This window comes from Paramormyrops kingsleyae, chromosome 3 (assembly GCF_048594095.1).
Source record: "Paramormyrops kingsleyae isolate MSU_618 chromosome 3, PKINGS_0.4, whole genome shotgun sequence".
NCBI lineage: Eukaryota > Metazoa > Chordata > Actinopteri > Osteoglossiformes > Mormyridae > Paramormyrops > Paramormyrops kingsleyae.
In genome coordinates, this window is record NC_132799.1 from 30,734,523 (window position 1) to 30,747,181 (window position 12,659).

Below are 12,659 nucleotides of genomic sequence, written 5' to 3' on the forward strand. Positions count from 1 at the left end.
CCGTCCTGACGAAATTCCACGTCGACGGCTCAGTTTGATATTTCATTTTATTGTAATATTTCTGAGTCTAAGCTCTTTAAAAACTTTGTTATTAGTCACATTACTAACAAGATGCATTTCGAATTAGAAAACACAAAGCATAATGGACGCATGAGGAAAAACGTTTTACTGGTGAAATACGTGCTACCAACCTGTAAAACCTTATTATTGTATATCCTGTTCATTTTCTTGATTTAATTATTTTTCCCCTGCAAATGCTTGGAGACGCTGTGTCTAAACTAATGAAATATTTACACAAAGTAATAAATTCAATTTCTTATCTCCTGTCCACTGATGTCAAAATAACATAAACATTGTGAAGAAGAAATTAATTGTAAATGTTAATATTGCGCTGAAAAGCATATCACCAACATATTGGGCGGCAATGTTAAAATATTAGAATGACCACTAGGGGGGGTATTTGGCAAAATTTTAATACAAGAGGTAACGTTTTGCTTCCATAAAAAGCTGCAATGTATTTAACTTTGGAGTTAACGAAAGGTTATTGGTAGCATACGCATATAACAAAAACAGACAGGAGGAAATCTCCCGGTGTTTGGTTCCTTTTCAAAGACGACATTTAAATGTACTTGAGAGTTTATACGTCTGCACGGACATAATGGAAGTCATTGTGCAAGGTTTGGCGGAACTCTCCATAATGAAAGACCTAAATGTTCCCTGTTTAGAGTGTTTACATTTTAACAATAGATGTACTTTGTTTGGTAAGAGATTTTATGAACTGTACAGGAGTAGTTATACTAAACACTCTTCTGGGGTGCATTGTGACCAAATGGTATGTTGGATAGTCATTCCTTAATGGCTCAGCATTGAAAGATAGGACATGGTAGAGCAAAGAGTCTGGACTTGAACTGCAGCGAAGGATCCTTTCAAAATTTCCCTGTATTCAGTTGCCATGTTATATACTATGGTTGCTCAGCATGCACCACTGTTGACTAACGCCTCCAGGACTGAGGATTTGATTGTCCATACCATGTCGAAACACAAGGCTGTTCTTAAGCGTTGTTGGCATTAGGGCACTCTAAGCCAAAGGTCAATGACAAACATCATCATAGCTGTCTCATCTAATTTGAGTCTGAATGGATTATGTATAAAACCTCAATCATTGCGGCAACTGCAAAGGGCTGCAGCCAGAAAGCAGTAGGTGTATGGTAACCGTAAGGGTGCTTTTCCACTGCAACAGGTATCATTTGATACTAAAAAAAAAAAAAATCGTTGCAGCATTTCCAATTTCCAATTTCAATTCCATTGATTTTCGATCCAGTACCAGCTGAGGTACTGGTTTGGTACTTTGGGACAGGACTTGCAAGCATGTTTATTGTTGATTGGTTCTGCAAAAAGCCTGCCTCGAGAAAGCTCATACATGGAAAGAACTGCCAAGGGGAGAGAGAGGCCCCAGTGTGGGAATGTGCTGACTATGTAGAAACTCCAAACCAAAATGAGGGTTGCTGGACTCCCCAGTCCACCGGGTGATTTAAGATATATAGAGGGACCTCGTATTAGAACCGCTTGTCCTTCTGATTGAGAGGAACCAGCTGAGGTGGCTTAAGCGTCTCTTAAGGATGCTGCCTGGGTGGCTCCCAAGAGCTGAAGCCCCAGGGAAGACATAGAACATGCTGGAGGGATTATGTTTTCCTGCTGACTTGGGAATGGCTAGGAATCCCCCCCCCCCCCCCCCACATGACCTGCAGCCCGAGGACATGGAGAAAGAGTTCCACCAGCAAGCCGTCCCCATGCGCCTTGCCAGGAAAAGCTGGCAGGCATTACATGAGGTGTAACTGTAAGAAGGGAAGGAAGTGAAGGTTTTCCCACTGGAAACCACCAAAACATTGACAGTGACACAGCATGCACTGATACAGTGTGTTCCCGCACCCACCACACGACAAACCACCTCAGGGATGAGAACCTGAGTGTAGCCATGGGGCGGGTGATACCTCAGCACCACACTAATCTGAATGGACCAGTGTGAGGTTTTTTTCCTGGTGGCTGGAGCCGCCACTATCCTGCCACCAACCCCCAGGTTTTTCCCTGTAAGTTGGAGGACCTCCATATAAGGCTGGATGTAGATTAACATCATACCCAGAACAAAGCAATTGCAGGTTAAGGGCCTTGCTCAAGGGCCCAATGGAGTAGAATCACTGCAGGCATTCATGGGATTTGAACCAGCAACCTTCCAGTTGTGGGCACAGATCCTTAGCCTCAGACCCACCACTCCATGCCAAGGTTTATTTTTAAAACTCTTTGCATATGTCATGACAGTGAGATGTGAACGTCAAAAAACAAAACAAAACAGATAACAGCAGTTTAAGGCAGAGTTTGTATTCACTTCGGTATGCTTTAAATACACGTAATTACAGGAATGAAAATGGATATTTTACAGTAGGAGTTAGTAATAAAATCTTACATTCATTTGTAATATATGTAAGTACTCAATGCATGGTAAATTGCCAGATATGGTAAAACATTGCAAAAACTTTGTTTTTGAAAGAAAATCACATTTTTTCCATTAAAATTGATCAGAAATAGTTTAGACATTATTAATCTTGTAAATGACTATTATAAGCTTGAAACAGTTGATTTTTCAATAAAGTGTCTATATAGGTATACAAAGGCCTTTTTTTTTTTTTTTTAGCAAAAACACTTCTGCTTCCCAATGGTACGTTATGTTAGCAAATCCTAAGTAATATTGAAAGAATAATTATTCATTAGGAAACCCTTGTGCAAATAAGCACAGCTGAAAACTGTTGTGCAGTTTAAGGAAGCAACTGGCCTTCTTTGGGCAGTTTGGACAGCATTTTGTGGGTTGAGTTATGGTCTCAAAACGGCCAGAAAGAAAAAGCTTTCTTTCGAAATTCGTCAATCTGTTGTTGTTTTGAGAAACGAAGACTATTCCATATTGAGACACTGCCAAGAAACTGAAGGTATCTTACAAAGGTGTGCACTACTGAGTGAAAACTGGGTCTAAACAGGACAGAAAGAGGAGTGGGAGGCTCCAGTGCACAGCTTTGCAGAAGAATAAAACCATCACAGCCTCTAGTTCGAGAGACTGATGCGTTTCAGGCCCTGAGCTGGCAGCTTTATTAAACAGAACCCACAAAACGCCAATCTCATCTTCAACAGTGATGAGGCGACTCCAGAGTGCCGGTCTTCTTGGAAAAAGCTGAGACTGGCCAATAAAAGGAAAAGATTCAAATGGGCAAAATAGCATAGACATTGGATGATGGATGACTGGGGAAAAAAAAAAAGTGCTATGGACAGGCAAATCTAATTTTGAGGCGTCTGGATCATAGAGAAGAATACTTGTGAGTCGCAGAACAAATGAAATGAGGAAGTGCTTGATGCCATCTTTCAAGCATGGTGGTGGAGATATTGTGGTCTGGGGATGCTGTGGTGCTGGTAAATCTGGAAATTTTGTACAGGCTAAATATTATGCCATACCCTGCAGTCCCCAAACAAGCTTGATGGGCCGAATGGTCTCCTCTCATTTGTAAATTTCTTTTGTTCTTAGATGGCAGCAGATTGGAGCCAATTTCATCCTACAACAGGACAATGACCCAAAGCACTGCTTCAAGTTATGCAAGAAGCAGCCAGACGGCTCAACCCTATTGAGGAGATGTGGGAGGAGCATGACCATATGACATCAAGCCAATCCAATTTTCGGGAGGTGCTTCGGGAATCATGGAGTGAAATCTCTACAGATTACTTCAACAAATTCAAAGTAGGGATGCCAATGGTCTGCAAGGCTGTGATTGCTGCAGATGGAGGATTCTTTGATTATTTCAAGCACTAATCATTATTTCTAATTTAATATGCAATTTATGACTAAAATGGAGTTTTCATGGAAAATGCAAACTTTTTGGCATGATTCCAAAGTTATGGCTAGTGTATTAATCATAGAGTAATAAAATGTGTATCTGCCTTGTGTCTTACACTGCCAGAGCAAGGCTCCAAGTTCTCTGCAGCCCTGTACTGAATATGAATTTATGGAAGATAGATGGATTACGCAATATGCAAACTTCTTTTTAACGTATCATTGCCTGATATAACACTTAACCAGGGTTGAAAACTGAGAAGTTCAAGTTGAACTGAAGTCATTAGGTTGAACAAATTAAACATAATCAATATTTACCGTATAATCCAAAAAAAATCGTACCTGCTCTGAAAGTCTCCTCAAACTTTGTTAAAAAAAAAACAAAAAAAAAAAACATAAGTGCTGAAATTACAAAAGCATCCGCAATGAAACTAAACTTATAACACCTATCACTTGTGTTGAGCAAACACCTCTTCAGTGGAGTTCAGATGTCGTGATTCGCCATGTTTCAGGAGAAAAAATACGTCTTCACCCAGCCCATATTTCTCCACGGCTTCTTTGAGGCGCACAGGAGGGTCCAGGTAATGCTGTAAAAGAAAAGTTTTGTTTTTTAATCCACAAAACGTAATACAATTACATAATTACACAATACAATTACATAATTACAGCACTTGTTTAGGCAACAGCAGGGTGGAGTATAAAAGGGATTTCGAAATACTGCAGGGTGGATCATTCATACTGTCTAAAGCTGTCCCTTAAAAAAAAGGTCATTTTCAAGTCAGGAAGAGTATTACCTGGGTCTTGCCTTTTCAGAAATCAAGACCCTACCTTTGTCTTCTGTTGTGCAGGAAGAAAATATTCAACTTTAAGTGAAATGTAAAATTAAAATTACTTTTTACACACTCAAGGCTAATTAAGTGTAGAGCATATGTTTTATGTTGCCTTTTGCACATTTTTTGCCCATGTTTTTACATTTTTTTTGCACTTTCAGGTACTTGTATTTTCTTAAAACTTCAGTCTATTTATATTGTACCTAGTATGACTTCCAATGGCACTCATCTCCATCAATTCACACATCAAAACCTACTTGCAACCTTGGCTTTGTTCAGCAAGCCAACACCTCCTGATGATCTCTCAACCATGAGAAGACTTCCTCCAGATTTTCCCCCCCCCATGTGTCACTCCTCGACAGTGGAACAAGCTACCCATCCACATTTAGTCCTCAAGATCCCTCTAGACATTCAAGAGGTGCCTCAAGACCCATCTGTTCAAGGTACTGCCTGAAAGAGGTTCCAGGTTCTCTGAATGCATGGATCTCACTGAGCATTTTACCTCATGGGCCAAAGCAAAGGTGCCCCAGTGGATGGCAAGGGACTGCTTTGCTTGAAGGTCTATGTGGATCTGCACAGCCTCATCTGGGTCCACATGCTGTGACCTCATAAAGTCCCTGGGGTGGGGAAACACAACAGCTAAGACAACCAGTTGGCTGCTTCCCTGTCAAAACCTAAACATAGCCCACCACGTACCTGGGCAAGTATGCACCAATGGGGATTGCGGCCAGGTCAAAAGGTCCAAAGCGCCTGCCGATCTCCTGGAAGCCAGAGCAGTAGCCGGTGTCCCCGGCAAAGAAGAAGCGGTTGTGGGGCCCCAGGACAGTCCAGCTGCCCCACAGCACCCTATTGTCATCCAGCGGCGTGCGCTTGCACCAGTGCTGAGAGGGTGTGAAGACGAAGGTGACTTCGTCGTGACCCGGCACACAGTTCTCTTCCCACCAATCGAGCTCGATGACGTTCTCGCAGCCACAGCTCTGCATCCAGCTCATCAGGCCCAGGGGCACAAACCAGCGCAGGTCACTGCCAAAGCGGTGGTTCAGGGCAGTCACCGAGCCAAGATCCAGGTGGTCGTAGTGAGTGTGGCTGATGAGCACGGCGTGGACCCGTGGCAGCTGGTTCACAGTGCATGGTGGGTCCCGGAACCTCTTAGGTCCTGCGAACTGCACTGGTGACGCCCGCTGGCTGAACACCGGGTCTGTCAGTATCACTAGATCATCCATCTCCACCAGCACTGAGGCATGACCCAGCCAGGTGACCCTCAACTCGGCATTAGTCTGGCCAGCCTTCTCGGGGTTCCGGATGAAATAGGGCTCCATTATGGGCAGCTTCTGATCCAACTCCTGAATATCAAACAGAACCACATCAGTTTCTACATGTTAGCCTGGATTCCAGGCTGGGCCTCAAACATCTGACTGCAAGTCTACCTGTCCAATCAACACTGCCTAAGCAAAAACTATGCATGAAGGTCTCATGGACTCCCAGTGAAGCACGGTGTCCAGGTGGGCTCCAGAAAAACATAATCAAAGCATATTCACCAATAAGTATTCATCTATTCTTCATTTAGGCCAACCATACAGATGAATGTCTCATAGACGTATAGTGAAGCACACGGTAAACAGATGAATGTCTCATAGACGTATAGTGAAGCACACGGTAAACAGATGAATGTCTCATAGACGTATAGTGAAGCACACGGTAAACAGATGAATGTCTCATAGACGTATAGTGAAGCACACGGTAAACAGATGAATGTCTCATAGACGTATAGTGAAGCACACGGTAAACAGATGAATGTCTCATAGACGTATAGTGAAGCACACGGTAAACAATTTCTCCTGGTTTCAAAGGGAAAATTACTGTATATGCTGCCGAAAGCAACTCCCGTGAAACCGCCAGCACTAAGAAGATAAGACTGAACAAGATAAGACTCCTGTTCGGTGTCTATCGGACACCTAGCGCCAATGCTAACTAGGCGCTAGCAGAGCTGTACGACGCCGTAAACAACCTTCAAACAGCCCACCCAGACGGGGTTTTTATCATCTCTGGTGACTTCAACCAGGCAAACCTCAAAACAGTACTGCCTAGATTTCACCAGCACGTGAACTTTGCAACTTAGGGCGAAAACTGTTTAGACAATGTTTGACCACCATTAAAGATGCTTACCGAACCGAGCCCCGCCCACACTTCGGCAACTCCGATCACATATCAGTAAAGTTGATTCCAGGCTACAGGTCTCTGCTGAAATGCTCTCCACTGGTCCAGAGAGAGATCACAGTGTGGCCCGAGGGAGCTGTATCAGCCCTTCAAGACTGCTTCGAATGCACAGACTGGTCTGTGTTCAGAGAGGCTGCTACCTACGAGGACGGTATTCATGTGGAGGAATACGCCGCAGCTGTGACTGGCTACATTAGGAAATGTACTGAGGATGTAACTGTGTTCAGGAGGGTCATCACAAGAGCAAATCAGAAACCCTGGATGTCTACTGAGGTCCGAAAGATGCTGAAAGCCCGTGATGCTGCCTTCAGATCCGGTGACAAGGTTACCCTCAGAACCGCACGAGCCAGTCTGTCCAAAGCAATTAAAAAAGCCAAGTTTGCATATGCCCAAAATATCCGAAGCCACTTTCAAAACACCAGAGACACTCATAGTATGTGGAAGGGCATACAAGCTATTACAGACTATAAACCATCACCTTCCACCTGTGACAGCGATGCTACTCTCCCAGACACCCTGAACACCTTCTACGCATGTTTTGATGTGCTAAACTGCGAACCTGCTACACGGACTCTTTTCCCTCCTACTGTCCGGAAAACGGTATCGAAGCTTCCGCTCCGCCTCTACCAGGCTGTGCAACAGCTTCATACCACAAGCCATCAAAACTCTGAACACACACTGATATCTGGTCTGCCTCTCTTCAAATTCCTCTAAACAGCATATACAATCGACCTCTAAATTGCAACTGCACTTTACTTACGAAGTTTCTGCACTACTTATTTATTATCTCTATATTATTTATTTACTGCCTGTTTGCACCTTGCATGCCTGTTACTGTAATGTTAACTGCACCATATGTTACTATATGTTGTACCGGGGCCATGGAGAAACGTTGTTTCATCACTCTTTGTACATGTATGAAACTGCTGATGACAATAAAGTAACCTTGAACCTTGGATGCCACGCAATCTCTTGTGGTGTCTATAATAATGATTATTGCTTTAAATCATTTGCTTTCAGGTATAAGGCAACTGATATAGGATAGTAATCTGTTTTACGGTATTGTATTTTTACCAAAATGTAATTCATTTCAGATCACAGGTTCGTCTTCCTCTATTGATATCTGCACTCATCACTATACAGACACTGGAGGGGGGTATCATCTACCAAATCAAGTCTACATGTATACATCAAGGCCAAAGAACTGTAGTTATATTCATATATTACTCTTAGAGGGTACTTGCTCAACAGGCTTGTTACCAAGATAGTATCCATGGAATGGAAAGCATTCTGTGAGCTTAAAATAAGACTTTGAAACCAGAGGACAGGAAATGTCAAAAGCCTGTAAATGCCACGATAGACAAGGCTAACAACAAGCAACAGCAGGCGACTTTAAGAGCCGGAACGTTCCGTGTGGCGATGACTGCGATGGTTTCCTTTCCCTGCTGCTGAGGATTTTAACAAGCACAACAGCTGAACTGCCTTTGGAGGTAAATGATTTAACACCACAAAGACTAAGCCGTCATAAAGGACTGAAGGTATCTGAAGGTTAATGACACAAGAATTTAGGCCTAATGATGTTCATCAAAAAGTTCAACAAACATGAAGCGAAAAAGAGCTAACCTCTTTGGTGGCAGGGATGTTGCTGTTGTTTTTGTCCAACAGATAAAACCAAAGAATGTTGGAATAAGAGGGGAACTTCCAGGTAGACCAGGGGTTGACAAAGCGACCACGTTTGTCCCTCCTGGACTTTGTGACGTCCTCCTCCAGCCGATAGTCCAGGCGGAAACATTTGCGCGAGGACTGCGACGAGCTACTCGTCCTGGGGTCCTTGGTACATTCACCCTTGTCTGCCCCCAAACCGTCCTCCTGCAAAGGGCTCTGCTCCCCCTTGTCCTTCACCTCCATGACATCAGCGGATGCTCTGAAGGAAGAAAGAGGAGTTCCAGAATTATGTTTGTCCGATGGTTAACTCCTTAACCACCACTTGTCGTGAGTGTGCACCACTTGCCCCACAATTTGTGCTAAATATATCTTTATTTTTTTATTAAAAGCTTCCCTAAATTTTATGAATAGAACAAATAGTCTGCAGTCAGTAGAATGCAGCACAAGCTGACAATAATGAACCAGAAAGACTGGAATACAGCTTCCCCCTTTAAAAGCAAGGTAACAGATAGACAAATGCATAATATTCATATAGTAGATCAACATTTATACTGCAAAACATGCAAATAGAAAACATTTAAAATATCTTTTAACGTTCTGTGAATTCCATATACAAATTATCAGCCAACACCCACAACAGTATCATCTTTAATTTGATTTTTGCTAAAATTATTCTAACATGTTTACTAAGCTTTTAGTGTACAATAAGCCAAGTTGTGAACAGAATTATATAAGAGCCAGCATCACTTGTACAATACCTGCAGGAATTACAGTTTTACCGGCAGATATCCCTAAGAAGTAAACATTTGTTTACATTTGGCCAAATTGCTTCCAACGAGCCCCAAAGCATAACGAACACAATCTCCGTTGTGGTGAATGTATCGCAAAAATGTCAAGCAATACACTCAATATAGTAAAATGACATCTGGGAAAGCATATAATACATAAGGAACTCTTAAATTATTTCACAAAAAGAATTCGAGAAGGGGAATCTCTGAGGTTCAGTGATACAAAGTATCAAAAACAACGGCCACCAGTAATACCTATAATTTCGGAAGTGGGATGGTATTATTATGCAATATTTGCACTAAAACAGAAAAACGTGGCGTTATAAACACTGTGCTTTTGTTATAATAATGAATACGTACTTCAAAATGAATCCACAATTTTAAATCGAAACCGAGACTTCATATCCCTATAACTACTTCCCGATCTCCTGAATTTGTACAATAACCCACCTTGTTATCGTGTGAAGACAACCGCCCGTTAGCGTTATCCGCAACGCAGACTGAAATCGCAAAAGTTTTTTTTTCCTTTTTATCTTGGATCAGTAACAAAGTACCGAGCTGCTGCCGCCGCCGCCTCCCCATAATGATAACACGTGACGACGCCATAATAGGGCAGTTAATTTAGCGTGAAATTAATTTTAATAAAGTGTTTACCTGGGTTTTAACTGTCCTCAATATTTAACGCTTATGTGTCGGGCACCAGCCCATATGTATTCGTGCTTTAGTCTGGTGACGGGAGTACCTCTTCTTATCTTTGTAGTTTACATTGCATATACTAAAAAAGAAAACTTTTTATTCAATTCTTCAAAGTTATCTAGTATAGACTATAACCTTTGCTGCATGTGTAACCTTGCTAAATGGTTCGCATAACCGAATAGTTTAAGGAGTACTGAAAACAATTAAAGTTGGCTCGTCTAAAATCGTACTGCTTGCATTTACGCTTTGGCTTGTATGTGTGTTTGTGTATGTATCTGGTGCGTAGGGAGTGGTTGCCGTTTTGTTTTGTTATACTTTGTGTCCACTGATTTGGATAGGGAGTTAGGTATAGGTTTTGTTGTTTCTGTGTTCTTTGGTAGTTCAGTTAGACTTGGGTTTCGTTCGGTAGTTGGGGTTTTGTTTATTGTTTTGGCCTTTATCACTCCTGAAGCTCTTGCACCAGGTTTGCTGTTATGTGTCTGTCTTGCGTGAATAAAATATAAAAAAAACTATAAAAATATCCCCTTTGTCCACGTGTGTTCCCTTGTACACCACACCCTGTGTTCCCCATTCCCTTCCTCTGTTACACCCTAACCCCTAGACAGGGTCGTAACACGTCACCTTTCTTGAGTACGATTCTTGTTCGCATTAATTTCCGGTAGATATGAAGTATCGTGCCTGTTCTTCCACGATGACAAATACATTTTGCGAAACACGCAAGACACCATTGAATATCGGAGGTCCAGTAACTCAAACCTGCAAGTCAGCTTCAGCATGATTTCACTTTACTCACTATATTTCATAACAAAACATACGGAAACCAACTTGTTTACCCGATGCACATTTTCCTGTTTTAGTTAGAAACACGATAAAACTGAGCTACTTCCTTATTCCGACACCCCTTGTGACATACAAATTACATAATACCGATTGTAGCCATATTGGTAGAGTGAAATGCGCAATGGAGTAATAACATATTCCGCATATCCACTTTTAACTGTTGCTACAATTTTGGAATTTATTACATATTCTAGTTTAATGTAAAATAAACAAGTCCCCGACGTGCAATCACTAAATAACACGTCTATATTGTGTTTTAGATAAATATATGCGTTTAACGTACCTTGCGGCGATGATCTCGGTAAAGTACTGTGTCCAAAAAAATAGTCTGTAATTGCAAATTCATTCCAAACCCATAGTCGTAAAATGCATAAAGAATTATAAGCATTCGCTTAGCCGAAACAGCACAGTGCAGGCCGCACGCACGCTGCCTGTATGTACGTTTAAAGCTTCCTCTCAATAAGTACGATCGTGCAACAAGAAGGGGTTAAGGATTTGATTTCATTCTCCAGTTTGTTGTTAAGGCCGTGCGTTATTATGCACAATGGGATGCACTGGTCTCTTACGTCAGAAAAGGGAATTTCGAACATGCGCAAATGACACCAGAAAATTGGTGGGATCTAAGCTGTGCTCTAACTTGACTTATTAGTTTGTGGAAGCTGAGAACTTTTATGTATGCAAGGAAACACAGTTGAGTTATGATCCATGGGTTACTTTTTCCATAAATAGCGTACATAGCACTTGGAATACTACTCTAAAAATACCTGTTGCTAATGCACAGGCGTTTATAGTACAATTTCTTCTATCAGAAGGAAAACTTGACATCTTCCATTTCATAGTTCCATTTATTATATGATATGCGGTAAAACGTATCAGCGACTCGGTCATCCGGGGTCTTCAGCGTAGCACGTGGGCTTGTTTAGGTCAGGTTTAAAGAGCGATTTGCCTTTTCAGAGTTAAAATTGTCAGGTTCCTGTATTATTTCATGGAGCTTTTAATTCGCGTGTGTAATCGCTTATTGCCAATTATTTTTTAGTATTATTTGAATGATCTCCGATAATGAATTTAAACGGATACAGATAAATGGATGAGGGTACATATGGTAGGCTTGAAATGAACCGTCTTGAAATTAATTAAATTCATTTGCTTGATGAAAAATAGTACTATCAGAATTTCCTGTAAAGCTCGTGTTATAGTACGAAAGTCTGTAGAGGACATGCATCAACTTTTTTTTTCTTTTCGTTATCTCGAGATCACCACTTATTTTTCTCGTGATCTCGACATGAACAAAGCCGTTTTCTCAAGATCACGATTTTTTTTTTCTTGTGATCTCGACATAACCCATGTCACTTTCCAGTGATCTCGCGACAGGTTTAGTATTATCCTCGTGGACGAATGCATCAGATTTTACTTTGATCGTGGACTGTCCGAATCAGAATCAGAAGACTTTACTAAATCCCGGAGGAAATTGTTCACGTCTGCACTATCGCACATAGACACGAAGACAAGAACAATACAGTATATGTATAAAAATGGGAATGAAGTGTAAAACAAATTAGAGCACTGTTAAACATTATAATAAATAAAATAAACATAAATAGGATAGAAAATCTCTGTACAGGAATCTAAAGTACCTTTGTCCAAAAGTTAGAGGAAAAGTAAAAGTGTATAGGAGTATATTGCACAGTAAAGTAAAAGTATATTGCACCAATATCATAAGAAATTAAGTGGTTATATTGCACTTGTTTGTAAAAC

General features: G+C 41.4%; 1 protein-coding gene across 4 annotated transcripts; it reads right to left on the reverse strand.

The window, feature by feature from the left end:
- Window positions 1–2,356: 2,356 nt before the first annotated feature.
- Window positions 2,357–11,463, reverse strand: napepld (N-acyl phosphatidylethanolamine phospholipase D). Of its 4 annotated transcripts, none has more exons than XM_072710136.1 (5): window positions 11,188–11,463; window positions 8,539–8,839; window positions 5,395–6,041; window positions 5,201–5,315; window positions 2,357–4,455 (listed from the first exon to the last, which is right to left on the reverse strand). In XM_072710136.1, exons 2-5 carry the CDS (start codon window positions 8,821–8,823, stop codon window positions 4,318–4,320), a joined length of 1,185 nt encoding a protein of 394 aa, XP_072566237.1. In that variant the 5' UTR covers window positions 8,824–8,839; window positions 11,188–11,463; the 3' UTR covers window positions 2,357–4,317. The 4 variants fall into 4 exon arrangements, with proteins under 4 accessions (XP_072566237.1, XP_072566238.1, XP_072566236.1 ...); XM_072710137.1 differs by lacking the exon at window positions 11,188–11,463 and adding an exon at window positions 10,858–10,906; XM_072710135.1 differs by lacking the exon at window positions 11,188–11,463 and adding an exon at window positions 10,686–10,843.
- Between the last annotated feature and the right edge of the window lie 1,196 nt (window positions 11,464–12,659).